This window comes from Brachycentrus maculatus, unplaced genomic scaffold (assembly GCF_059751285.1).
Source record: "Brachycentrus maculatus isolate JH-2025_06_01 unplaced genomic scaffold, ASM5975128v1 h1tg000503l, whole genome shotgun sequence".
Taxonomy (NCBI): Eukaryota; Metazoa; Arthropoda; class Insecta; order Trichoptera; family Brachycentridae; genus Brachycentrus; species Brachycentrus maculatus.
Window position 1 is genome coordinate 699,877 of NW_028281249.1, and position 27,695 is coordinate 727,571.

At 37.3% G+C, this 27,695-nt stretch overlaps 1 protein-coding gene across 14 annotated transcripts in view; it reads left to right on the top strand.

Annotated features, from left to right (window-relative positions):
- Nucleotides 1–27,695, top strand: part of Unc-115a (actin binding LIM protein Uncoordinated 115a) — a 211,033-nt gene that overhangs the window by 158,592 nt on the left and 24,746 nt on the right. For 9 of the 14 annotated variants that reach the window (XR_015838729.1, XR_015838728.1, XM_088272509.1 and 6 more), the window contains 14 exons: nucleotides 576–736; nucleotides 2,861–2,979; nucleotides 4,668–4,798; nucleotides 6,142–6,199; nucleotides 7,449–7,611; nucleotides 7,878–7,968; nucleotides 9,228–9,352; nucleotides 13,572–13,643; nucleotides 16,998–17,223; nucleotides 19,319–19,455; nucleotides 20,910–21,021; nucleotides 21,795–21,887; nucleotides 23,730–23,877; nucleotides 25,451–25,638. Coding sequence is in view for 12 of the 14 variants with exons in the window: in XM_088272509.1 (XP_088128635.1) it covers nucleotides 576–736; nucleotides 2,861–2,979; nucleotides 4,668–4,798; nucleotides 6,142–6,199; nucleotides 7,449–7,611; nucleotides 7,878–7,968; nucleotides 9,228–9,352; nucleotides 13,572–13,643; nucleotides 16,998–17,223; nucleotides 19,319–19,455; nucleotides 20,910–21,021; nucleotides 21,795–21,887; nucleotides 23,730–23,877; nucleotides 25,451–25,638 (1,824 nt within the window). In the remaining 2 variants the exon portion in view is untranslated. The remainder of the gene's footprint in view (nucleotides 1–575; nucleotides 737–2,860; nucleotides 2,980–4,667; nucleotides 4,799–6,141; nucleotides 6,200–7,448; nucleotides 7,612–7,877; nucleotides 7,969–9,227; nucleotides 9,353–13,571; nucleotides 13,644–16,997; nucleotides 17,224–19,318; nucleotides 19,456–20,909; nucleotides 21,022–21,794; nucleotides 21,888–23,729; nucleotides 23,878–25,450; nucleotides 25,639–27,695) is intronic. The other 5 variants (XM_088272512.1, XM_088272511.1, XM_088272505.1 and 2 more) reach the window with 1 other exon arrangement.

The window sequence follows — 27,695 nt, forward strand, 5'->3', positions numbered from 1 at the left end:
AAAGTGGTCAGGTTAGGATTCGTAACAATCGGCGGGTATGTATGAGGAGATGCATGAACGTGGAAGAGGCAAAGAATGTTTGCAAAGGCAGAGTGGTGTGGCGTTCTATTCTCTCTGCCTACCCCTGCGGAGAAGCGGCGTGATGGTTAGTTAGTTAGTTAGTTAGGATAAGAGAAATATGCGAGATCTAAGATCGAAGAAGACCGTAAAGCAGTGATGCCTTCGCCTTGAGCTCCTTAACCTATTCTTTCTTCTTCAAATCATCTTCTCAAATACATCCACTTCCAGATCAATGAATGTGGAGCGAGGACTGTTTATTTGTCATCATATGACTCGATATCAAGATAAGACTGCATCGATATGACGCGGTGTCCATAGCACCAAAATCATTGCCCAATATTTGATTGGTATTGGCAATTACTGACGTGTATATGAATGGGATGTCATTCGGACAATCAATTAGCCCCATTCTACTCTCTCTGCCTACCCCTGCGGCGAAGCGGCGTGATGGTTAGTTAGCTAGTTTTTTATCATAAAGATTATCATGTCTCATTATTGTCTAATGTTTGTTTCAGGGAAGACATTCTGCCAAGCATGCGGGAAGAAGTGCTCCGGGGAGGTGCTCCGGGTCACGGACAAGTACTTCCACATGAGCTGCTTCGTGTGCCGGACATGCGGCCACACCCTCTCTCACGGCGGCTTCTTCTGCAAGGACGGAGTCTACTACTGTCCGCAGGTAAGGGCTTACTACCATCTGTCCGTTATCCTTCTTCCTGGAATTTATCTAAACGCGGTTAATTTTTCAATCAAATAATACGTTGGTGAAAAATTTCTTCTTAAAAACCAAAGCTTCATGGAAAATGTGTGAAAAATCATTGTATGACAGAATTAAAAATGAAGATATCTTAGTCGTACAGGAGAAAGTGACCAACTAACATTAAATATGGGAGTCGAACACTGCAATAAATCGTTCCGAACATTTTAAAGTTGTTGCCGACGGATGTTAGAGGTCAAAATAAAATATGGAACAAAGGCAAAATAAAGGAATGGGTAAATGATCAAGAGTTAATTTTATGAAAATTGTAAAATGTTTTTATTCTTAATTTTTTTCTCTTTTTTGTGTGTATATTAGGTTAAAATTGTTAAAAACAATAAAAACGTATTAAAAAAGAACTCCACCGACAAGACACACAAGGTGGCTTGGTGGGTCTCTGCAAAAAAAAAGAAGAAAGTTCTAAATATGTATAAATTGTGATTTAAATAAATATATACAAATAAAAAATAAAATAAAAAAACAAAACGTAAAATTCAATTCAATTTAATTAAATTTATTCAATAAAAAAATAATATATACATAACAAACAATATTCAAGGCGTATATATTAAATGTAAAAGTAAGCAAGAAGACTTAAAGGTGAAGAAGAATCCCGCTTCGGAAAACTCCTTCGGACACATGGAACAGATCAATATCCAATGTGATATTGTTCAACATAGCGGTAGCTCTTCCTACAGGCATAGCCATCGGCAGGTTGGTCCTGTGTATAGGAATGTGAAACAATCTATTCCGACGCTGTCTTAGGTAACTATCGGGAACATACAGACCAATGCTCCGGATAATTTCAGGATTATCGATCATACCGCGCAACAATCGATAAAAATGCGTAATCAAATACACGTTCCTTCTAGTCTCTAAACTATTGTAGCCAAGCATACCCTGGAGAAACTGGGTCGGGTAGAGCCAAGGATAATAGCCGTACTCTCTCATGTTTAGGAGGGCCATTTAAGTCACTTTTGCTTGGCAAGAAATTAAACATCAATGCAGTTAGTCATTTTTAACAAGTCAATATATTATACTTACAAGTTTAAAATCCTTTGGGATTTTTTTCAGCGCAAATAATGTTAGTAAGATATAAAACAGTCAATAATCACGTTTTTGTAAAAATGCACTTGGTCACTTTCTCCTGTATGACTGCGATATAAAAAAGGAATGTAAGGCTGAGCAAGGGATAATTGAAAAGATTAGGAAGAGTTCTTTAAGGTGGTGTGGACATGTGGAGCGAATGGATAACGAGAGAATGACTAAAAAAAATAATGTGGCGAATGTGAGCGGGAAAACTGAACGAGGACGGCCGAAAAAGACTCGGCATGATCAGAACAATGAAAATGTTGTAAATAAATTATCTGGTCAAATTATAAGCTTAAATAATAAAAATGCAAATGATATTTTCTGGCGTTTCTCTTGTTTGTGATTATAATCCAGGATTTGGACCTCACATATTAATAAAAGAGTTTCTGCTCAATAAAAAGCTTCTTTTCATCTCACCAATAGATAGAGACATCTACTGGTGAGATACCAATAGATGTCTCTAGTGAAGTTTTAGTGATTCAAGAATGTTTCAAAATTGGTTCATATATATAGAACTTCCAAGAATTTGAGTAGTGTGGTTGTCAATAATGGGTAGAATTGGTGAAGGTCACACGTGTGTAAAGTGATCACTCAAACCAGCCCATGACGGTCGTCAGCCCCGTAAATGCCCAGACTTCTATATTCTTCTTCATCTCGGATGAGATGTCAAAAAAAGAAATAAAAAAATAAGGTATGTCGAAGAGGTTTGCCTCTTTTTTTAGTGTTTGCAAAGACAGATTGGTGTGGTATTCTATTTTTTCTGCCCACATATATAACTATATTTTCTCTGCCCATATATATATAACTATATTTTCTCTGCCCACATATATAACAATATTTTTCCTTTGGATTGTATTGCAATATTTTTATCATCTCCAAACCTATCGTATTGGTACATCATTGCTCCATTTGATTGTGTGTATCCTTTAGTATATATGTATGTTTTATTTTCAGGACTACCAAAAAATGTTTGGTACTCGCTGTGCGGCTTGCAACACGTACGTAGAAGGCGAAGTGGTATCAGCTCTCGGGAACACCTACCATCAGAAATGTTTCACTTGTGCAAGATGCAGGTAATATCACACTCTTTTATTCTTCATCTGTTCGTGCATTTCTTTTATCGGATTACACTGATTTATGACAATAGTATTCAAAATATGAATATTAGCTCAATCATTTTATTTTTGGTTGGGATAAATATTTTAGTAAAGACTAAAATGATGACAAACGTCAACATCAATGGGAATCTACCTATAGAAAAAGTCGAAAGGTATGTCTATCTTGGTCACAAAATCACCATCGGCAGAGACAACCAGACCAGCGAGGTGGATAGAAGAATAAATCTCTCTTGGGTGGCTTTTGGAAAGCTTAATTCCACATTCCGAAGCTCCATTCCCAACTCACTCAAGACTCGAGTGTTTAACCAATGCGTTCTACCCGTCCTAACCTATGGCGCAGAAACAATGACTCTGATCAAGCAATCCTCCCATAAGTTGCAAGTTGCACAGAGGAGCATGGAGCGAATTATGCTTGGAATAACATTAAGAGACAGAAAAAGGAAGGATTGGATCTGACGCCAGACACAGGTCTGTGACGTGGTAGAGTGAAGTGGAAATGGGCCGGTCACATAGCCAGAATGACCGATGACAGATGGAGGAAACGCGTTCTGGTGTGGAGACTGAGGAACCAGAGGCCTCAAGGACGTCCACCGATGAGATGGGTGGACGACATCAGGAAGTTTGCTGGAAGACAGTGGATGGGGACGGCACAGGATTGGGAGGAGTGGAGGCGGAAGGGGGAGGCCTATGTCCAGCAGTGGACCTCAACGGGCTGATATGATTGAAGGATGCGTAATATTAGTGTTTATACCTGCATTACAAGGTTGGCTCTTGGGAGATGCGTTTTAGCCGCACCGTAATAAAACAAACCTACTTTGTTACGGTACTACTTTATATGGTAAATTATAAACAATCTTTTATTTTGATAATGCTTTTTATTTTAGCTAAATAGGACGACTAATTTTAGAGAGATATAATTATTATTATAACAGCTACGCGTGGGTAGCAAGTCGTGCGAATACAGTAAAACCTCTATCTATCGTTTTTAAAGGGACCTATTGAAATAAACTATGAATGCGGGAAAACAATGAATGCGGGATAAAGAAGTCAATACACAAGGAGATACGATCGAGTAAAGATACCATCCTCCCAATCTGCATAACCATTAGTAGGTGGAAATTTCAAGAATACAAGTTTTAGATGTTAATAAATGTATTTATTAAAAAAAAAATACAAAATTGAACAGAACCCAAAGATCTTCAGACCTCTTCTGCTGTATCCATCACACAAGCTTTCGATAGTCCGTATCCCACACGTTGAAATATTGTCGTCGAATGTAACAAAATTGAGAAAATTAAAAAAAAAGTAAAAAAACAGACAAATTATATAAAATATGTGGCATAATTTAAACGATGAATGCGGTAAAATGGTGGATAGAAACGATCGATGCGATCTGTTTTTGTATGAAATAAATTCGGGGTAGAAGAAATAAACGACACATCCGGGAAAACGATTATTCGAGGAACGATAGATAGAAGTTTCACTGTATTTCAAAAATGCTAGTGCTGGGCTCTACCCTTATTACACGCGGCACATGAGCGTCTAAAGGTTAAACGTCATCAGTCAAAAGGCTAAATTACTTACTTGAAACGCCTTACTATACTTAGAGTTGCCGTTTTAAATTTTTCATATTTATCTTCCAGACAAGCGTTCCCATCTGGCGAGAAGGTTACGTACACCGGGAAGGAGGTGCTCTGCCAGAAGTGTGTGATGGTTCCCGTCAAGGAGATTGTCCGCAACGAGGCCGCGAGCCCCACCACTAGTAATCCCAATGGTAAAATTTTAACTTCTCGCAATACTTTCATCTGAATCCATGTCTAACTCTTTGAGCCGTAGAATTTCTTCTTCTTCTTCTTTATGTAGATCCTAGGGATCTGTTTGTGCATCCGCATGTCGCTCTTGGGATGTCGACTCCCAGCTGTCTTTCCATCTTTTCGGAGGTCTGCCTGAGGATCTGCGTCCTTTAAGGATGCCTTGGAGGGTGATACGTGGGTCTGTCTTCTGACATTCTGTTTATATGTTCCCTCCAGTATCGCCTTCGTTGTCGTCCCCTCCTCACGATATCCTCCGTCTTACACATGCTTCGAATGTCGGTATTTCTTACTCGGTCTCGCAATGTGTTTCCGGTTACGGATCGGAGAGTCTTCATTTCGGAGGTTCGAAGTCGAGATAGATAGCATAGAATTTGGGACGGAAAAATAGCGATAACCTTTTTCAATAAATTAGTTAAATAGTTACACAATTTTTTTATTAAATTAAAAACTTTACAGATAAATTTATTCAATATTACCCTGGACTGGTACCTGAAGCGGAGGGCTGATCACCTTTCCTTCATGTGTAAACGATCAAGATAACACTGCGTTTATATGACGCAGTGCCCTATGCACCATTGGGGTGCGGATAAGGGTTTTATTATTATTATTATTATCCTTATTAATGCTGTTATTTATATTCAATCAAGATGGAAGCACGTGTAGCTTCTGAAATTAGTCGTTAAAAATAAATATAATACTCATGTGGTAAAAAACTATACTACTATACTCAGCGGAACTTCGAGACGCCGGACTGACCTGGGAGGAAGCCAAGGAGATGGCGCGTGACAGAGTGACTTGGAGACGTCTCGTGTTGGCCATATGCTCCACCTAGGGAGCGAACATGGAAAAAGAAGAAGAAGAAAAAACGAGTGTTTTCATTCACAATTGAATCATGTCTTACCACAAAATGAATGCTGCAACAATAAACAAAATCACATTATAAATGTCATCATATTATTCATATAAATCACATTATTACGTCCACCTCCGTAGTGTAATGGTCAGCACGCTCCGCTACTGTTCTGGAGGTCCCGGGTTCAATTCCCAGGGGGGTCAGATAAATATAAGTGATTTTTTCACTGTAATATTTATTCAATATTACCCTGGACTGGTACCTGAAGCGGACGGCTGATCACCTTTCCTTCATGTGTTAATGATCAAGATAACACTGCGTTTATACGACACAGTGCCCTATGCACCATTGGGGTGCGGATAGGGGGTTTATTATTTTATTATATGTGGAGCATGATGAATTTCACTTTTAAACAGATAATATTAACAGAATATAAAAATTCCATTTCAGAATGTGCCGGGTGTAATCAGGAGCTTTCTGAAGGGCAAGCGCTGGTTGCATTGGATAGGTAAATATTACCCTTGTATAAGCACACCAATTTATTCTGCGGTTTACATTAATTAAGGAGAGGTACAAGAGGATAGAAAGGAGTGTTGAGATGGTTTGGCCATGTGAATCAAATGACAAACAAACTTATGAAGCAAATATGATTGGTAATGCTGAAGAAGACCGAGGAAAACTTGGCATAATCAAGTATTCCGAATACTGGAGAATGGTCAGTTCAGGAGTCAGAATAGTCGACAGGTATGTATGAGGAGATGCATGAGTATGGAATGTTGTTTGCAAGGCAGATTGGTGTGGCGTTCTATTATCTCTGCATACCCCTGCGGATAAGCAACGTGATGGTTAGTTAGTTAGTTATTTTACCTTTCCGGGAGTACAATAATTAATGTCCGACTTTCACTGGGGAGTCAGTTCTTTTTACATGATTTTAAATCTATGTTTTATGAAGATAGAAATTATTTAAAAATCATTAAAAAAGTATCATTTGATTTGGTTCACAACGGTGTGCTGGTACCGACACTAATGTATGGAAGCGAAACATGGAACTGGCAAAGGTAGGATGAAAGCAGAGTGAACGCTTTTGAAATGCGCTCCCTCAGACGAATGTGTGGAAAATCATTGTATGACAGAATTAAAAACGAAGATATAAGAAAGGAATGTAAGGCTGAACGAGGAATAATTGAAAAGATTAGGAAGAGTTCTTTGCGGTGGTATGGAAATGTGGAGCGAATGGATAACGAGAGAATGACTAAGAAAAAATATGTGGCGAATGTGAGAGGGAAAACAGAACGAGGACGACCGAAAAAGACTTCAGATCACGATCAGATCAATCAGAACCTAACTCTGGCGGTGTCAAAAGTCTGCGTAATCAGAGGGCATGTATGACTAGATGTATGGATGTGAAGGAAGCGAGGAGTGTAAGTCAGGACAGAAGAGTGTGGCGTTCCATCCTCTCTGCCTACCCCTGCGGTGAAACGGTGTGATGGTAGTAGTAGTAGTAGTAGATTAAAAAAGTAAAACACATCTTATTTTCAAATTATGACAAAATTACATACAAATATCCACAGATGTCATTATTATACAAAATTCAAGTTGCATAATACCAACCGAAAGATGGACTTCTACGTTCATTAACATCGATACTCTTTTGAGAAAAATTCGCACTGACATTAATTTACGTCCATCTCCCGGAAAGTTTTATTTTGTTGTTGATACGCTCTTTTGATGTTTGAATGATTGTGTCCCGATTGCAGACAATGGCACATGTGGTGTTTTGCGTGCCGGGCGTGCAAGTGCGTGCTGCACGGGGAGTACATGGGCCGCGACGGCGTGCCGTACTGCGAGAAGGACTACCAGCGCCTCTACGGCGTGCGCTGCGCCTACTGCCAGAGATTCATCTCTGGGAAGGTGCTCCAGGTGAGGACCAACCCCTTTTTTTTAATATGTGGTCAAGGGATCTTGCATCTCTGCGTCACTGCGACTATATTAGGTCTATTGTGACCTACCAGATTCCTTTGATTTTTTTACGTTTAAAATGCGGAATTTTTATTATGATTTATGTTATGAAATAATGTTATAAAACAGCAGAATGGAGAAAATATGACGCTCTCAAAATGTGGATAAAAACAAAAGTAGTAAGAATAGTAATTTAATGTCATTTCATATTTTGTTTCCAATTTCAGGCGGGTGATAATCACCACTTCCATCCGACGTGCGCTCGCTGCACCAAGTGCGGCGACCCATTTGGCGATGGAGAGGAAATGTTCCTTCAAGGTATCATTCTATTTTTTATTCTTATTTATCCTCTTTTTTGAGGAATGAAGAGATAAGGCGTAGGACGCAGAAAATCTTGGTCACAACTTTCGTCAAGAAATGGCGATTAACTTGGCTTGGCCATGTACTCCGCATGCCTCCCGAGAGCCGCCATCACGCTTGCCTCTTTTACAAGGCATCAGGTTCGCGCCGCCCAGGACGACCACTGCTGACAATTCGTCGGCAGTTCTCGTCAGAACTTCGGGATGCGAATCTGTCTTGGGAGGATGCAAGGGAGCTGGCAGCCGACAGAAAAGCCCGGAGACAATTTGTGGACTCCACATGCTCCACCTAGGGAGCGGATATGGTTTAATAATTAATAATTTATCCTCAGATTAGAATGAATCTCGCCTTTGTTCAAATGGTGTCTTCTTCTTCTCTGCGTGTCATGTCAGATCCCCCTGACGTCGACTATCACTTGAGAGTAATTGTCCTTGTCTTGGGCAGCTCTAAACAGCGCCTCGACGGTCCTGATCCCTGTCCAAACTCGTATATTCCGGAGCCAGGAGGTCCAGGAGGACCCTCTATAAGGTGCAATAGCTCGTACTTGTCTCCTCCCAGCACATGCCCCAGATAGGACGCCTTCCGGACATTGATATCAGTCAGCAACTGTCTCCCTGGTCTTGCTCTTTGAAGCGTATTTGCGTTGCTGACCATATCGGTCCATGGAGTGCGTAGCATTCTACGATGTAGCCACATTTGGAATGCCTCATACATGATAATAATAGTGACATTGGTAACATAAACCAAGCTAGTACACAAAATGCCAAACCCTCTTCAAGTGGAACGGAAGGTCTGCTGATGACAGTCAACAGTCCGTCTTCTCCTGAGGAGTTCTACGTAGTTTCCTCCCAGCAATGAGCAAATGTTGAGAATTTCCTGATTGGCCCACACTAGATTATCCCTCCTGTTCCCAAATCATATTCAAATAAAAACATATTTATTTAGTTAGAAGAAATAAAAATCCACTAATTGATCTATAAACCTTGTATATAATAAGAAAGGTAAATAATAAATGCAATTCCCAAATAAAAATATTTGAAAAATTTGTAATGCCTCTAGGTTCATAGTGCTGAAGATTCCACGATTCAACTCCGTATAAAAATAGAAGTGCTGAATAAACATAACACCTAACCGTTATTTGCCAAAGTTTCAGATTGAGGTTGTCGTTACAGGAAATACTTCTTATCTATGTTGAGATGTTTCCTTTACTCTTCTAGGAGGAGCAATCTGGCATCCCCGCTGCGGCCCTGGGCCGGGCCTGGAGGGCACCGTGCCCACTAACGGCCACCACACCGACTCCGAGGCCGACCGGGCCTCCAGTGTTGCCAACAGCGACATGCAGGTAACCGTAGTAACCGGATTTCTGAACTTGCCACGCCTTTTACGAAGAGTTTTCCAGTAGTTCAGCATGAAAATCGTTTTGCCTTTTTGCCATTCAATATGTAGTAGTTATAGGCACTGAAACATGAGTTTTAGACACTTGGTAGAAGAAACATGATAAACTGTGTTGTATAAGCTGTAACTGAATGATAGGGGCTTTTAAAAAGTCAGTTAAAGTATCATTTTTGACATCTGAACAAAGATGAAAAAGAATATGTAAGTCTCGGCATTTACGGAGCTTACGACCGTCACAGGCTGGTTTAAGTCATCACTTTACACACGTGTAACATTCACCAATTCTACCCATGATTGACAACCACACTACTCAATTTCTTGGATCTTTTATATCGAATTCGAGTAGTGTGGTTGTCAATCATGGGTAGAATTGGTGAATGTTACACGTATGTAAAGTGGTCATTTAAACCAGCCTATGACTGTCGTAAGCCCTGTAAATACCCAGACTTCCATATTCTTCTTCATCTATGTTGGAATGTCAAAAAATAATATAAAAAAATAACTCCTACTTGAAGATAATCCAGATTTCTGATCAAGTATTTGGACACACTCAAAGTGTTGTCAGTTAAAGTATTGAATATTTATAATCTGAACAAAAGTTAGTATGTTACAATATGAAAAAGTATATGAATATTGTATATGAAAAAGTAAGAAAAATGCCATACATATTTGCCATTTTTTAAATTCTCAAATTAATGGACTGCCTCCTTTCCCTTCTAAATTTAGACTTTGTAAAGTTCGTAGCACGCGAAAATTTCCTTTGAAGATAGTATGTTTTTTCGTTCATTTATAGTATTAGATGCCAAACAGCAATACAAATGTTACGGGTTCAATCCCTGACTGGTTTAATTTGAAATAGAAATGTTTATATATATTCACTTGAAGATTTTATTTTATTTTATACTTGTAAGTCAAGATTGAGCATTCTGCTGGGAACAGAGTGAATGGTGCACTAAAATCAGTTTTAGCAAATAAAAATCTATCACCGGAAGCTAAACTGGCAGTACACAATGGAGTTCTGGTTCCAACCCTTATGTATGGAAGCGAAGCATGGAGTTGGCAAAAGAAGGATGAAAGCAGACTGAACGCAGTCGAAATGCGATCCCTCAGACGAATGTGTGGCAAAACGATGTTTGATAGATGTTCGAATGATGAAATAAGGAAAGAATGTAAGGCTGAGATAAGCATTATCGATAAAATTAAGAAAGGTGTGTTGAGATGGTTTGGACATGTGGAGCGTAGGAGTGAAGAAAGAACGGTTAAACAAATTTATGAGGCGAATGTAGTTGGAAAAAGAAGCAGAGGACGACCGGGGAAAACTTGGCACAATCAGGTATGTCAAATACTTGAAAGCGGCCGGGTCAGGAGTCGTAATAATCGTCGGGTATGTATGAGGAGATGCATGAATGTAGAAGAGGCAAAGAATGTTTGCAAAGACAGAGTGGTGTGGCGTTCGATTCTCTCTGCCTACCCCTGCGGTGAAGCAGCGTGATGGTTAGTTAGTTAGTTAGTTAAGTCAAGATTGAAGGAAAAAACGGTGATTAAAAGCATTTTGTGTATTCCCTACTTATACAATATATCACATTGAAATTATTACAGAATGTTTTTCTAGAATGTATTCAATATTTTAAAGACTGATTGATTATCGAATCCGTTGCTCTATCTCAACCTTTTCAAATTAAAATACAAATATTTCTTTCATCTTTTCTTACATTCTGTTAAATTTCTAATATTTTTCAACTGTTAATGGTAATGCTTTATTTTCTATGTGAATTCCTATCAAAATGCAAACATTTTTTGTGAATGAACTTTTTTTAATATCAAATACTTAATTCATGTTTAAACCCATTGAGAGACGGACATAAATATCGTAACATATCGCTCACTCCTTTCAAGAACGTCATAAATCAAAAATCGTCAATTTTCAGCTATGCATGTTTTTGGAATGCCCATAAAATGTACTATATCCTAGCAAAAGAGGCATATTTTTAACTTAATATTTACCCGCTACAGGGCAGAAAATGTTGTTTTTGTATTTTGAAGAAAACGTATCGTTTAATTTTTTTTCAAATAAACTAAATATTTTTCAAATGGGGAAAAAACCTTCAGGGTTTACCTAAAAAGATCTGTTGCACAGTAAAAAGTTCAAGAAGTTGCTTGACATTTATTTTTAACACATTGTATTATATTTTTAAACTTTAAAAACGTTCTCCTGAAAAATCAAGTTTTTTTGATTTATGACGTTCTTGAAAGGAGTGAGCGATATGTGCAATATCAAAAATTCCTAGTTGCCTTCACTTATATTTTATCAATCAAATTATTTCTAAGGAAATAAAGAAATATTTACTGTTATACAAACTATGTAAATACTATAATTAGAAATTATTCCTTTCTTTACACATTTGCTGCCTCATTTTCTTACCCATTTGTCTGCCTCGGTAGTGTAATGGTCAGCACGCTCAGTCGAGCGTGTTGACCATTACCGTATTGGAGGTCCGGGGTTCGATTCCCGGGAGAGGGGGGGTCAAATAAATATAAGTGATGTTTCACTCTAACATTTTTTTAATATTACCCCGGACTGGTACCTGAAGCGCAGGGCTGATTACCTTTCCTTCTTATGCCAATGATCAAGATAAATACTGCAGTTATATGATTCAGTGCCCTATGCACCATCGGTTGCGGATAAGGGTTTGAAGAAGAAGATTTTTTATTGAATTATCTTTAAACATCTTCTGTCCTTACAAAATTGTGTAAAAAATGTCCGCAGTGTAGTGATTTAGCTACTGTACCGGGTTCGATTCCTACAGGGGTCAAAATAAATATATAACAGTGATTTTTCACTCTAATATTTATTTAATATCACTTTATACCGGTACCTGAAGAAGGACTGATCACCCTGCCTTTGTGTAATTAACTATATAAAAAAAATTGTCAATATGGCGCAGTCCCCCATGCACCGTTGGGTACGAATAAAGGTTGGAGGATAAAGGAATGTATAACAATGAGGTTTTCACATAAAATTTAAATAAAGTCAAATGTGCATTTTTATATCAGTTTACATAATTCGCTTTTTTTATCAATGTTAATTTCTCTCTAAGCTAGCTGTAATTATTTTTCGTTTTTCCGTAACAACTTTCTGAATTAATATTTTCCCTTTTGCACTTTTTTTATATTTTTATTTGTCGTTTTTGTAGCATGCACCATTGGTCAACCTGTTAACCGGGCGGTCCGCTGTCCAATTACGCAACTTGTAACGGGCGCGAATACTGATTCACTCCGTGTCTTAAATTCATGTCGAGACATGTATGGATGACTAATGCCTTTGTTATACGAAAAATATACGTCCGTACATATAATATAATAAATATATCGCTCACTCCTTTCAAGAACGTCATAAATCGAAAATCGTCAATTTTCAGTTGTGCATGTTTTCGGAATGCCCAGAAAATGCACTATATCTCAGCAAAAGCGGCATATTTTTAACTTAATATTTACCCGCTACAGGGCAGAAAGTGTTGGTTTTTGCATTTTGAAGAAAATGTATTGTTTAATTACATATTTTTTAAATTTACTTAATATTTTTCAAATGGAGAAAAAACCTTCAGGTTTTACCTCAAAAGATCTGTTGCACAGTAAAAAGTTCAATAAGTGGCATGATATTTATTTTCAATACATTGTAATGGTCAGCACGCTCGACTACCGTTCTGGATGTCCCGGGTTCGATTCCCAGGGGGGGTCAAATAAATATAAGTGATTTTTTCACTGTAATATTTATTCAATACTACCCTGGACTGGTACCTGAAGCGGAGGGCTGATCACCTTTCCTTCATGTGTAAAACGATCAAGATAACACTGCGTTAATATGAAGCAGTGCCCTATGCACCATTGAGGTGCGGATAAGGGTTTTATTATTATTATTGTATTATATTTTTAAACTTTAAAAACATTCTCCTGAAAAATCAAGTATTTTGATTTATGACGTTCTTGAAAGGAGTGAGCGATATATTTCATGACGTATTCATATGTCCCACCCGTACTCGATATTGTTTACGTTTGACGTATTTATGCGTCACGCCCGGTTAACAGGTTAATAATTGAATTGATTTGTGTTTTTTTTTTGCTGTCTTGTTTGTTTTTTTGTTTTTATTTTTGGTAACCATTTTCAGTTTTTGATGAGATCCCGCACGCCAAGCCTAAATGGCTCCGTCTACAGCCCTTATAGTAGTTTGAATAGAAAGGTTTGATTTTTTTATTTATTTTTTATTTGTACATTTCAGAGACATCAAAATATCGTAGTCATACAGGAGAAAGTGACCAAGTGAATTTTTTACAAAAACGTGATCATTGACTATTTGATATCTTACTAGCTTAATATTGCCCTGAAAAAATCCCAAAGGATTTTAAACTAGGAAGTATAATATATTGACTGGTTAAAAATGACTAACTGCATTGGTGTTTATTTTTTTGCCAAGCAAAAGTGACTTAAATGGCCCTCCTGAACATTTTACGTTTTGTTAGTTGGTCACTTTCTCCTGTACGACTACGATATAAGAGTTTAACACTCTACTTGTCATTCATCATTCACTTTGTGTAATAAATACCACTTTGAAAAACACTACTTTTTGACTGCTGGTTTGGTATTACACAAAGCGAACGATGAATGATAAAGAGAGTGTTGTATTACCGTTTCATTCATTCATTAAAACCCTTATCCGCACCCCAATGGTGCATAAGGCACTGCATCATATAAATGCAGTGTTATCTTGATCATTAACACATGAAGGAATGGCGATCAGCCCTCCGTTTCCGGTATCAATCCAAGGTAATATTCAATAAATATAAGAGTGAAAAAATCACTTATATTTATTTGATCTCCCCCCCCTGGGAATCGAACTCGGGACCTCCAGTACTGTATCCGAGCGTGCTGACCATTACACTACGGAGACGGACAAGGCGGAGGTGTATTACCGTACCACTATGTTAACATTGCTTTTAATATACAAAATATATGAGTTTATTTATTACATTTTCACATCTCAACATAGATGAAGAAAAATGGGCCTTGTTTCAATTCCCCAGTCTCTCTATTCAATTTTTAAATACATTTTGTACAAAAAAGGTATCTTCTATGATATTTCTTGCAATAAATCCATCTTTATAATTTCAACATACATTTCTATTTGTATTATATACAATTATCTTTAAAATGTACGCATTGAAAGACATTTAATTTATTAAACTGATGCTAACTTCAAAATATAAAATTACGATTGCTAAATCATTGAAAATTTTGTCCGCCTCCGTAGTGTAATGGTCAGCACGCTCGGCTACCGTTCTGGAGGTCCCGGGTTCGATTACCAAGGGGGATAAAATAAACATTAGTGATTTTTTCACTGTAATATTTATTCAAAATTACCATGAACTGGTACCTGAAGCGGAGGGCTGATCACCTTTCCTTCATGTGTAAACGATCAAAATAACACTGCGTTTATATGACACAGTGCCCTATGCACCATTTGGGTGCAGATAAGGGTTTTATTATTATTATTATTAAATCATTAAAAAATATTTTATATCGACACACGTGTCACAATAGATTTGAATAAATAGTGGTATTTCCTAAGTAAAAATTAAATTTAAAATGGATAAATTCTTACCACAAAACGACTGCCGAATCAATTAATGAAATAAGATAAAATATTAGACATACTGGAACGACAAAGGTTCCCTTACTTTGATATTCTCTGTTATGTATGAAGATCAGAGCTAACTGTAAGTAGACAATTTTTACCATCGATTGCTGATTTTTGTGGCCTGATTAAACAAATGTATGAATTGTATAATTCGCTCACTCCTTCCATTCATTTCATTCATTCAAACCCTTATCCGCACCCCAATGGTGCATAGGGCACTGCATCATATAAACGCAGTGTTATCTCGATCGTTAACACTTGAAGAAAAGGTGATCAGCCCTCCGCTTCCGGTACCAGTCCAAGGTAATATTGAATAAATATAAGAGTGAAAAAATCACTTATATTTATTTGACCCCCCCTGGGAATCGAACCCGGGACCTCCAGTACGGTAGCCGAGCGTGCTGACCATTACGCTACGGAGGCGGACACTCCTTCCAGGAACGTCATAAATAAAAAAACTTGATTTTTCAGTAGGACGTTTTTAAAGTTTAAAAATATAATACAATGTATTAAAAATAAATATCTAGCCACTTATTGAACTTTTAACTGTGCAACAGACCTTCTTAGGTAAAACCTGAAGGTTTTTTCTCCATTTGAAAAATATTTAGTATATTTATAAAAATAGTTAAAACATACCTTTTCTTCAAAATGCAAAAACAACACTTTCCGCCCTGTAGCGGGTAAATATTAAGTTTAAAATATGCCGCTTTTGCTGGGATATAGTACATTTTCTGGGCATTCCGAAAACATGCACAACTGAAAATTGACGATTTTTGATTTATGACGTCCTTGAAAGTAGTGAGCGAATTGTGTTCGAGCAAGATTAACTTTTAATGCATTTTCCTGTTTGTGTGTTAATTCTGTAACAGAAAAAAATAATAGGTTACGGTTTGCCCTTCTTAACATGCCCTTTACTGAAAATACTCGACAATTTCTCTTTATCAAATTTATCTCTAATGTGTAAAGGCAACTAGCCGTAACTCAAGTTGCGGCTGTTTGGCTTAACACGGCTCAAAGCGTTCTTATAACTGGCCTCTATCATATACAATCACAGATTTCTCTCTATCTCTTTCCTTCACCGAGATATTCATTATCCAAATAGCTGCAAAATTAGTCAAGAAAGTAGAATTTAATATATTATTAGATAAAAATCAATATTTTTAGCTTTTCCACTTTATTTTTATTTGACCAGCGACCGGGTTTCGTCGTCACCGACATCATCAGACTGGTGGGAGGCTATACAAATTGTTATGTTATATATAAAACAAGGCAGGAGTTGATAACCATGATTTGATATAATTTTATTAAGATTATTATATCAAATCATATAATATATTAAAAATGGAATTCCATCACGAAGTGTCAGTGGATAATATAAATCTATTAAAAAGTAGAATTTATCATTGAAAATTCCCCCTTTTTGCATATTAAAGTGAAGAAAGTAGAAATTATCATTAAAAATTCCCCCTTTCTGCATATTAAAGTGAAGAAAGTTGAAATTATCATTGAAAATTCCCCCTTTCTACTTATTAAAGTGTAGAAAGTTAAATTTATTATTAGAAATTCCCCCTTTCTGCTTATGAATTTTTTCTCATCAATCAAAAATTCGCGACGTTTTTCTACCATTAAAATTAATATTTTTGTTCCCTAATTTTGGGACACTCTGTCTGGCAATTCGTATGACCATGTTAATTAAGATTAACTGTATTTATCTGAAATATTTTTTGGTAGAATATACTTGGGTGATAGAGAAATCAGTGATTAAAGTTATACCTGCGCCGGGCCAGACATTGTGGCCCACGGACCTGCCTACTAGAATCATACGGGCCAGAATATCTGGTCTACAGAGTGGTAAGAGTTAAATTGTAGAAAGTTACTGAAGTCCCATTCGTCCCGCAGCACTACGGCAGCTACTGGAGCCGCGTGGGCTCCCCGGGGCTGGTGCTGCGCGAGTACGGCGGGCCCGGCAAGCACGGGGGGGCCTCCACGCTGGACGGGCACGGAGCGCCGCACCGCATCCTGACCTACAGCTACCTGACGGAGCAGCCCGCGCAGGGCTACCTGCGGCGCCCCATCGAGCCCTACGACCGCCCGCCCACGAGCCCGCACTTCCACCGACCCCACTGTGAGATATCAATTTTTCTATCTATTCAATCAATCTATCTCTTCAGTTCAATATTGAGATGTTTGAATAATACGGAAATTATTTTGTGACATCATCAAAGATGAAGAAGAATATGAAAGCCTGGGCATTGACGGGGGTACGACCGCCATAGGCTGATTTAAGTGATCACTTTACACACTTTTCTTTCCATATTTCTCCTGTTTCCATATTCTTCTTCTTCATCTTTGATAAGATGTCATGATCACTTTACACACGTGTAACATTCACCAATTCTACCCATTATTGACAACCACACTACTCAAATTCTTGGAAGTTCTATATATGTGAACCAATTTAGAAACCTTTTTCTTGAATCACTAGAATTTCACTAGAGACATCTATTGGTGATGTAAAGAAGCTTTTTACTAAGCAGAAACTCTTATATTATATTTATTCTTTTAACGACTACGAAACTACACATGCTTCCATGTATGATATAAACTAAGGTTTAAGTTTTGTTTACCATATCGCTCACTCCTTTCGAGAACGTCATAAATCAAAAAACTTGATTTTCCAGGAGAACGTTTTTAAAGTTTAAAAATATAATACAATGTTTTAAAAATAAATATCAAGCCACTTTTTGAACTTCTTACTGTGCAACCGACCTTTTTAGGCAAACCTGAAGGTGTTTTCTCCATTTGAAAAATATTTAGTATTTTTAAAAAAATAATTAAACACTACATTTTCTTCAAAATGCAAAAACAACACTTTCTGCCCTGTAGCGGGTAAATATTAAGTTAAACATATGCCTTTTTTGCTGGGATATAGTAAATTTTCTGGGCATTCCGAAAACATGCATAACTGAAAATTTACGGTTTTTGATTTATGACGTTCTTGAAAAGAGTGAGCGATATACTTAAACCTATCTCAGGGTTTAAATATATATTCATAGATCCATAGAAAATAAATATAATACTCAAGTGGTAATAAACAAGTGTCTTTATTTATAATTTAATCATGTCTTACCACGTGTCAAGTAAATGCCGAAACAACAAATAAAATGAAAAATATGGTATGATTGAGTCGAGCTTAGTCTACCAAACAATTGTCAGACCCGCTTTCCTCTATGGTCCTGAATGCTGGACGATGTAAAACACCTACTCCAGGCAACTAGAAACTGCTGAAATGTGAATGCTTAGGTGGTCAGCAGGAATGTCCCTTAGAGACAAAATCAATAGTTCACGCATTCGTGGAAGCCTACATGTAACAGGCATCAATAGTAAGGTATAGGAAAGGCGATTGAGATGGTATGGACACATAGGACGGAGAGAATCTGAGTGTGAAGCAGGCAATTGCCATGGATCTTCCTCAAAAGACATCTAGAGGAAGACCAAAGAATTCATGTATGCTACAGAAAGGTAACATGATTCGAAGGCATGACCTAGGTGACGTTGTATTCGATTGATGAATCTACAATTTGAAGACGAGGAGAGCTAACCTTAACAGTCTACAAAGACAATATTTCGGTTCATAGGTAGAGGTTTCAAAAACAATAATACAGAAGAATATGGAAGTCTAAGCATTTACTGGGCTGACGACCGTCATAGGCTGGTTTAAGTGATCACTTTACACACGTGTAACATTCACCAATTCTACCCATTATTGACAACCACACTACTCAAATTCTTGGAAGTTCTATATATATGAACCAATTTAGAGACCTTGTTCTTGAATCACTAGAACTTCACTAGAGACATCTATTGGTGAGATGTAAATTTCCAGTCATAGTAAAGGGTATAAGGGTATAGGTATTATAAGTAGAACTAGAATAAGTGTTAATATACAATACAAAAAATACTTGACTATCAGAAAACAAAATTTCTTATTATTTTAAAAAAAATAAAATTAAGAACTTAAAAACATAAAAAAGATGAAAAAGTAAAAAGTTAGCTAGCATGTACTACAACAAAAAAGAGCTTAAATCTGTCCCTTCAATAAATAATCTAAGCAAAATTTTAAATCTACACAAACTTAGGTAATTAACATCTAACAAATAGTCTTTGCCATCACAATTAACAATAGGTTGCCACCTAAGATATTTTTTTTGCCTCCTCAGCTTCCAACTCTTCACGCGGGGGCACCCTGTACTCCCGGAGCAGCTCCAAGAGCTCGCACCGCCCCGGAATGCGGGTCCTGGTGGACTCCATCCGCAGCGAGACTCCTCGAGCCAAGTCTCCTGCCATGAACAATGAGGTAACACCGCACTCCTACTCATTCATTTCTTCTTCATGCATCTTGTCTGGTCCCCAAATATTGGCGATCACTTTGGCAAAGGCTTCTTGGTCCTGCTTCCGGAACAACTCTTCCACTCTTCTTATACCGGTCCAGTCGCAAATGTTGCGAAATAGGGTTATCCATATTTATCGATAATCTTTGCCAACAAAACTAAATGGATGACATTTGGGCGGCTGGATAACTCCGGATCATGCCTTCAGTTAAAGGGCACTAACATTAAAAAGGTATTCAAATTTAGATACCTTGGCAGCAATGGCAGTACTTCCATAGAAGCCCATAAGCCTGGCTTGCCTAACAACTCCGAATCAAAATTACCAAATCTGCATCAAATGATTTAAAATACATAATTAGTGCATGATTGTTTTTAAATTATCGTTTAAATTATTGTTCGTAGTACTGGAATCATCTAGCTTTTAAGATTACAATACATTGTTTATCTTTGTAATGTTTTTTTGGGGGCTTACTGTACTGGGAATGGTAAGAAGTGAAGAAATTATAGGTTCGTCATGTATTCACGAAAGTGAAAAATAAGGGCTTGCCTTACTGCTAAACCCCAGGCACGCCATTGCTTGGCAGCATGGTGACACAGACTCTCGACCCAGATACTGAAGTGAAATGCAGAACTGAAGCGGCTCGAGTTGCATTCAATAAAATGAGCATCAGCATTACCTTCCCCTCCCGGTGATATATTATATTTACTACAACTCAACTTTTCAAATGAGAATATCAATATAAAATATAATAGATATGGACTTATATAATTATGTACATATACGTATTAGTCGTGTCGCTACGCTAGCCATTGCGGTTAATAATATAATAAAACCCTTATCCGCACCCAATGGTGCATAGGGCACTGCATCATATAAACGCAGTGTTATCTTGATCGTTTACACATGAAGGAAAGGTGATCAGCCCTCCGCTTCAGGTACCAGTCCAGGGTAATATTGAATAAATATTACAGTGAAAAAAAATCACTTGTATTTATTTTACCCCCCTTGGGAATCGAACCCGGGACCTCCAGAACGGTAGCCGAGCGTACTGACCATTACACTACGGAGGCAGACAAAAATTGCGGTTACTTGCGATGTATTTTTTTTCTCATTTTCAGATACCAGAGTTGGCATGTTAGGATTACAAAATTGTTACATTTCATCTTCAACTATGGTCAATAAAAACAACATTTAAAAATATTCACATTTTTACCGTTTTTAAACCACATTTTCACATGGTGTACAAAATACATATCACCGGTGCACGCTGAAGTTTTTAGCACCGTAAGAGTAGAGATAATTACAACATCGTCAACTTTTACTATTTTGCTCATGTTTCTTGGGGCCTTTTTTAAAGACTCATTTAGTTTTATCTTGCCGGCAGTCTAGAGTGTTTCTCACTATGTTGTCACGTTTCAGGAGCCAATAGAGCTGGCCCACTACCCCGCGGCCAGCAAGCCCCCTCCGGGATACAAGCCAAAGATAGAAAGGGATGATTTCCCGGCGCCACCCTACCCATACACTGATCCAGGTAACAAACACAGTCTTCCAGTCTAAATTCATGCATAATTATTGAAGTAAATTTTTTGGAATGGATGGTCCAAAAAATCCCATATAATTAATTGATTTCCCCGTTAATCAGAAAAGATGAAAAAAATGTTGACAAAGGCGAATTTAAAACTGCGGCATTTGCTCTTAAGTCCACCTCCGTGGTGTAATGGTTAGCGTGTTTAGCTACCGTGCTGGAGGTCCAGGGTTCGATACCCATAGAGGGGGTGAAAATAAATATTAGTTATTTTACACCCCACCGTGAGAATCGAACCCGGAGACCTCCAGCACAGTAGCTAAACACGCTAACCTTTATACCGCGGAGGCGGACATACATCGTCATCATGCTTTATCGTAAACCATTAATTTCATTCTTACAGTTTGAATTAATGGAAATTAATGAATAAAATAAATTTTTCATTTGATTAATTTAGATTTTCTTACTCTTTTCTAATCCTGAAATAATACATCAACAAATCGGCTGTATAAACTCAAAACACAGTAAGGGACATTTTTTTTGTAGTACGTTTTTTTGCATTTTTGGACTAAGTAGATTCTACTTAGTCCAAAAATGCAAAAAAGACGTACTTAAAAAAAAAGTCCCTTACTGTGTTTTAAGTTTGGAAAGCCGAAATGCAAAGAGAGGAATGCACAAAGTCAACTGTTTCTAGAACCTAAAATCTTTCGCTTCTAACGTGCAAGTGTCTTTCACTTATTTTTCATGGTTGTATTAAATACTTGTTTTTTTCTTCGTAGAACGTCGGCGACGCTGGTCAGATTCTTACAAGGGAGTTCCTATCTCTGATGAAGAAAACTGTGATGTTGATGGAAAGGTCAACGGAAAAGCAGGTCATTATTGTATTACATATTCATTGATTTTGCATTAACTGTATGTATTTATGTATCCGCCTCCGTAGTGTAATGGTCAGCACGCTCGGCTACCGTTCTGGAGGTCCCTGGTTCGATTCCCAAGGGGGGTCAAATAAATATAAGTGATTTTTTCACTGTCATATTTATTCAATATTACCCTGGACTGGTACCTGAAGCGGAGGGCTGATCACCTTTCCTTCATGTGTAAACGATCAAGATAACACTGCGTTTATATGACGCAGTGCCCTATGCACCATTGGGGTGCGGATAAGGGTTTTATTATTATTATATTATTATATTTATGTATAACTACGCTTGGATGTCTTGACTCTGGCCAATATCTGTACCCGACGGATTCTCCAGTTCTTTGGACACGTTGTGCGTGGCAATGAGGATAGCCTGGAACGACTAGTTGTGATCGGTAGCCTGAAGGGAAAGAGAAGGAGAGGAAGATCCCCACACGATGGACCTACGATCAAATTAAGGCAGCAGCAGGCACCTCAGTGGTTGGAGCGCTACGTGCAGCGCAGTCAAGAGATAACCGGAGAAGAGTCATTGCTTCTCAAGGGTCACAACCCTCAGCAATGAGGAATAAGACGGAGAAGAATTATGTATTTATTGTAACTGCAGATAGTTGGTAGAACTCAATTTTAAATTATTGGGTAATATATACAAAATGAAACAAGGTTTTTGGATTGAATTCTAATTTTTTTTACATATATGTGATAATATGTGATGTGTTTCGTCTTATTAAGACATTATCAAAACACTTAATTGTAATAAGATGAAACGCTTCACATATTATCATATGTATGTAAATAAATCGCTCACTCCTTTCAAGAACGTCATAAATCAAAAATCAACAATTTTCAGTTGTGCATGTTTTCGGAATGCCCAGAAAATGTACTTTATCCCAGCAAAAGCGGCATATTTTTTTAACTTAATATTTACCCGCTATAGGTAAGAAAGTTTATTTTTGCATTTTGAAGAAAAGGTGTTGTTTAATTATTTTTTAAACATACAAAATATTCTTCAAATGGAGAAAAAACCTTCAGGTTTCACCTTAAAAGATCTGTTACATAGTAAAAAGTTCAATAAGTGTCTTGATATTCATTTTTAATACATTGTATTATATTTTTAAACTTTAAAAACGTTCTCCTGAGAAATCAAGTTTTTTGATTTATGACGTTCTTGAAAGGAGTGAGCGAAATGTAGAATTCAATCCAAATAACCTTGTTTAATTTTGGATATATTACCCAACAAATTAACTTTGTGGAATAACGTGATGTCTCAAATATAAAAATAAAACACTTGTATAAGACCACTTTTGAGTTTACAATGTAAACGCTTCGAATTTTGAAAACTACCTATGTTCTTAGCAATAGATGAAAATACAAAGAGTTTAATTATTTTGTTTAGTATTTTCATCCCTCTACGAGAACATCCGTAGTTTTTTAAACTAGTTGTGTTTATAATAACACATTTTTTGCGGGAAATGCTTAAAAGTGTCTTTTACATACTGTTGGTAGAAAGCGGGAGACGCTTATAGACAATCTATTTGCTTACTTTTGGTGGTGCGAGAGATGCCAAAAAACATTGTACACATTGAAATTGGGTTTGCGGTAACTTGTTATTAGTATACGACCCTAATTAGTACTAATTACGACTTAATTACGACCCTAATTAGTACTAATTAGGGTCGGGGTTGATGGAAAAACCGCCCAACAACAGTTTTGTATCTCAGTTGGAACTGCCATCTATTGAGAACCTTGTAAGCATATAGATTTCTCCTTCTGAACCACACCTTAAATTTTTTTGTAGAAGTAACTGACCCTCAATTGAAGAAGGAAGAACAGGAACTTTCCAAGATAGAGTCGGGAATCGCCAAGGTCTTCCTGAAGAATGTCAAGGACCGCGAAAAAGTCAAGCTGTGGAAGAGAGCCAACCTTGATCCCAGGAATGCCAGCAGGTTGGTCAAAAAAATCTTGTAACATTAAAGCAACATTTTTAATGTTGAAATGGTGTAATATGACAACATATTGAGTTATTTTATTTCCAAATCTACTTATATCAGTCATTAAATATTTTGTCTGCTAGCGACATGTTATTTCTTTCACTTAAATAAATGTGGCATTACCACAAGGATAGAGCGAGACAATTAGATTACTCCGCTTTTGTTTGATCTGATTTCCGGCCTCTCGCTTAGTCGATGCCCGGCTGCGCGCTGGAAAAGACGTGGGATCTGCGACTCTGTGGCTCTGAGTTACGAGTTGCGTAATACAACTTCCATACAAATATAAACTAGGGTTTTTAGTACTCTGCTTCAGATCGCGTGTAAATTTTGGATGATCAGTACGTGAAAGGTTAATAACTTTATAAATATTTAAATAATAAGGCATTCAGAACAGTTCCCCTACACGTCTCATCCCGGTCCAATGTGTTATGTTTTGCAGCCAAGATGTTTTCCTTCTACCAGGGCTACGCTGCCCCAAAATTTTTCCCATCAGTATCGTTTGAAGTAAACTGTACTTCTCTCTCCCCAGAATGTGTCCCAGATATGAGATTGATCTTATCGTCCTTTAGCAGTTGTCTACTGCAATTGGCTCTCCTCAAAACCTCCGAGTTGCTGACTAGATCTGTCCATGGTACGCGAAACATTCTTCTCTACAAGCACATCTCGAATGCTTCCAACCGGTTTATAGTGTGAACTTTCAGAGTCTCCGAGCCATAGTACAGACCAGACATACTACTACAACATTCTCTGCCAGAAGTACAGACCAGACATACTATTTCAATATTTAACTGTTCCCTTACGGTGTTAAAGACTTCAGCGTGCACCGGTGATATGTATTTTGTACACCATATGAAAATGTGGTTGAAAAACGGGAAAAATATGAATATTCCTCAAATGTTGCTTTTATTGACCGTAGTTGAAGTTGAGATGTAACAATTTTGTAATTTTAGCTCTGGTAAGTATCTGAAAACGAGGAAAAAATACATCGCAGCGTAGCGACACAACCGCCGCGTAAGACGATCTGCGCACTACTGGCGTAGTAAACACGTTACGACATGCGCGTATAATGACATGAGAAACATTTGTGAATTGGTGATTTTATCCTCGATTTTTTCACATATTATTTATTTCCGTCGCTGCAAATGAATTACTTTATATTAATAATACTTTCATGTATTACATAATTATATTACAGAGGAATACTAAAATTGTCAGCCTGTATCTATTTTATATTTTATATTGATATTCTCATTTTAAAAGTCGAGTTGTAGTAAATACATATTAACGGGAGGGGAAGGTTAAAATCCTTAATTCTGAGGTTTGAAGTTATTAGATTGAATGATGTCACCAGAACTCCGTCTGCCAACCTTAGGTTAGTAGTTATTTGATTGTATGATTGTCTGTCACCGGAACTCCATCTGCCAACCTTAGGTTAGTAGTTATTTGATTGAATGATTGTCTGTCACCGGAACTCCATCTGCCAACCTTAGGTTAGTAGTATTTTGATTGAATGATTGTCTGTCACCAGAACTCCGTCTGCCAACAAGGAGCCGAAGTATGGCCTCCGCTACGAATCGCCCGTGGGCGCCTCTCCGAGCCGAAACCTCGACCACCCGCGACTCTTCGAGGACGAGGACTACTCCCTCACCATGGACCGCTCCAGCAGCTACCGGGGCAGCGTCGGCCGCTCCGTGGGCCAGATCCCCAGCTACAACGGTGAGACAACCCGCCCATCTACCGAGTCAGACCCTGACATTCCAACACACCTGTCCACCCAGTCAGACCCTGACATTCCAACACACTTATCCACCCAGTCAGACCCTGACATTCCAACTCACTTATACATGAGGGCACCTCTCACTTGCTTGGCTGGGAAACTGATGATGATGCAGGTTCGATTCCTGGCAATTGTATTATTACGGATTGTTTGTGAAAACAAAGTAAGTTTCTTCTCTATTCAAATAAATAAATTTCATTAATTGATCCAGCCGTCACTTTGTGGTAAAGTCTATCCATTTTTAATTCGAGTTTTACTCGGTAAATACCACTATTTCTTAAAATCCAATGCGACACGTGTTTTGACGCATTCCGCATCATTTTAAACACCGTACAGTGTTTAAAAATAATGCAGAATGGATCGAATCACTTGTCACAATAGATTTTAAGAAATAGTGGTATTTACCAAGTAAAACTTGAATGAAACATACTGAAACCTGCCAGAAAAAATATTTTTAATATTCATTATGTGACAAAATGTCCGTTAAAATTAAAAACAGGGTTGCCAAATATTTTAATTAAAAAAATATATTGTGTCCATCCGTTAAAAGCTAAAAAGCTACTAAACTCCAGCCGAAGTCAACTGCTAGGTCAGGTTATGGATAATTTTATAGAGACGTGTGTGTTTTGCTTGTACATCATATGCATCTTATGGTAATATTTTTACCTGATTGATGGATACATGAGTGTGGGTGAGACTCCTACGTAACACTTATGATCCGAGTCAGCAGTTGATTCTAGACACAGTATAGTGTATGGATACAATATGTAGGTAATTTTACGTGCCATATCCCTTTAATATTTTAATTCATTATTAAATCATCTTGGAGAATATCTCGAATAGCATATTTATGATGTAAGGTTTTAACAATTGACATATCGCTCACTCCTTTCAAGAACGTCATAAATAAAAAAACTTGATTTTTCAGGAGAACGTTTTTAAAGTTTATTAATATAATACAATGTATTAAAAAAAATATATAATATATATAAAAATATATAAAATATCAAGCCTTATTACTGTGCAACAGATCTTTTTAGGTAAAGCCTGAAAGTTTTTTCTCCATTTGAGAAATATTTAGTATATTTAAAAACTTTGTCCGCCTCCGTAGTGTAATGGTCAGCACGTTCGGCTACCGTTCTGGAGGTCCCGGGTTCGATTCCCAAGGGGGGTAAAATAAATATAAGTGATTTTTTCACTGTAATATTTATTCAATATTACCATGGACTGGTACCTGAAGCGGAGGGCTGATCACCTTTCCTTCATGTGTAAACGATCAAGATAACACTGCATTTATATGACACAGTGCCCTATGCACCATTGGGGTGCGGATAAGGGTTTTATATATATATATATAAAACCCTTATCCGCACCCCAATGGTAAAACATAATTAAACAATACATTTTCTTCAAAATGCAAAAACAACAATTTCTGCCCTGTAGCGGGTAAATATTAAGTTAAAAATATGCCTCTTTTGCTGGGATATAGTACATTTTCTGGGCATTCCGAAAACATGCACAACTGAAAATTGTCAATTTTTGATTTATGACATTCTTGAAAGGAGTGAGCGATATGGCTATGATAGTAAACATATTCATTTTCTGGAAATAATATTAAACAAAAAATATTATCTTGTATAAAAAAGGTGGCTGAAATAAACCAGATAAAATATAATGAAACATTGTCTTCCAGCTGAAATAATTTTATTTTCCATCAATGACGAAAATCGATCACTTGAGTGATCTAAATTTTTTCGTAATCATTGAAAATCTTAGTAATTGTACCATGAGTACTTTAAAATACATGGTTATCTAAATATGATACAGTATTTTTTCATTTAATATTACTTCTAGACACGGACAATTTCAGTTCCTTCTCTCTGTTAAAAATTTTCCCAAACTTATCGCTATTTCTCCGATATTTTAAGGAGCTTCGTAATATAGTATTTTTAACATAGATCTATTTATAAAATAGATTTTTTTAAATGTACGGGAT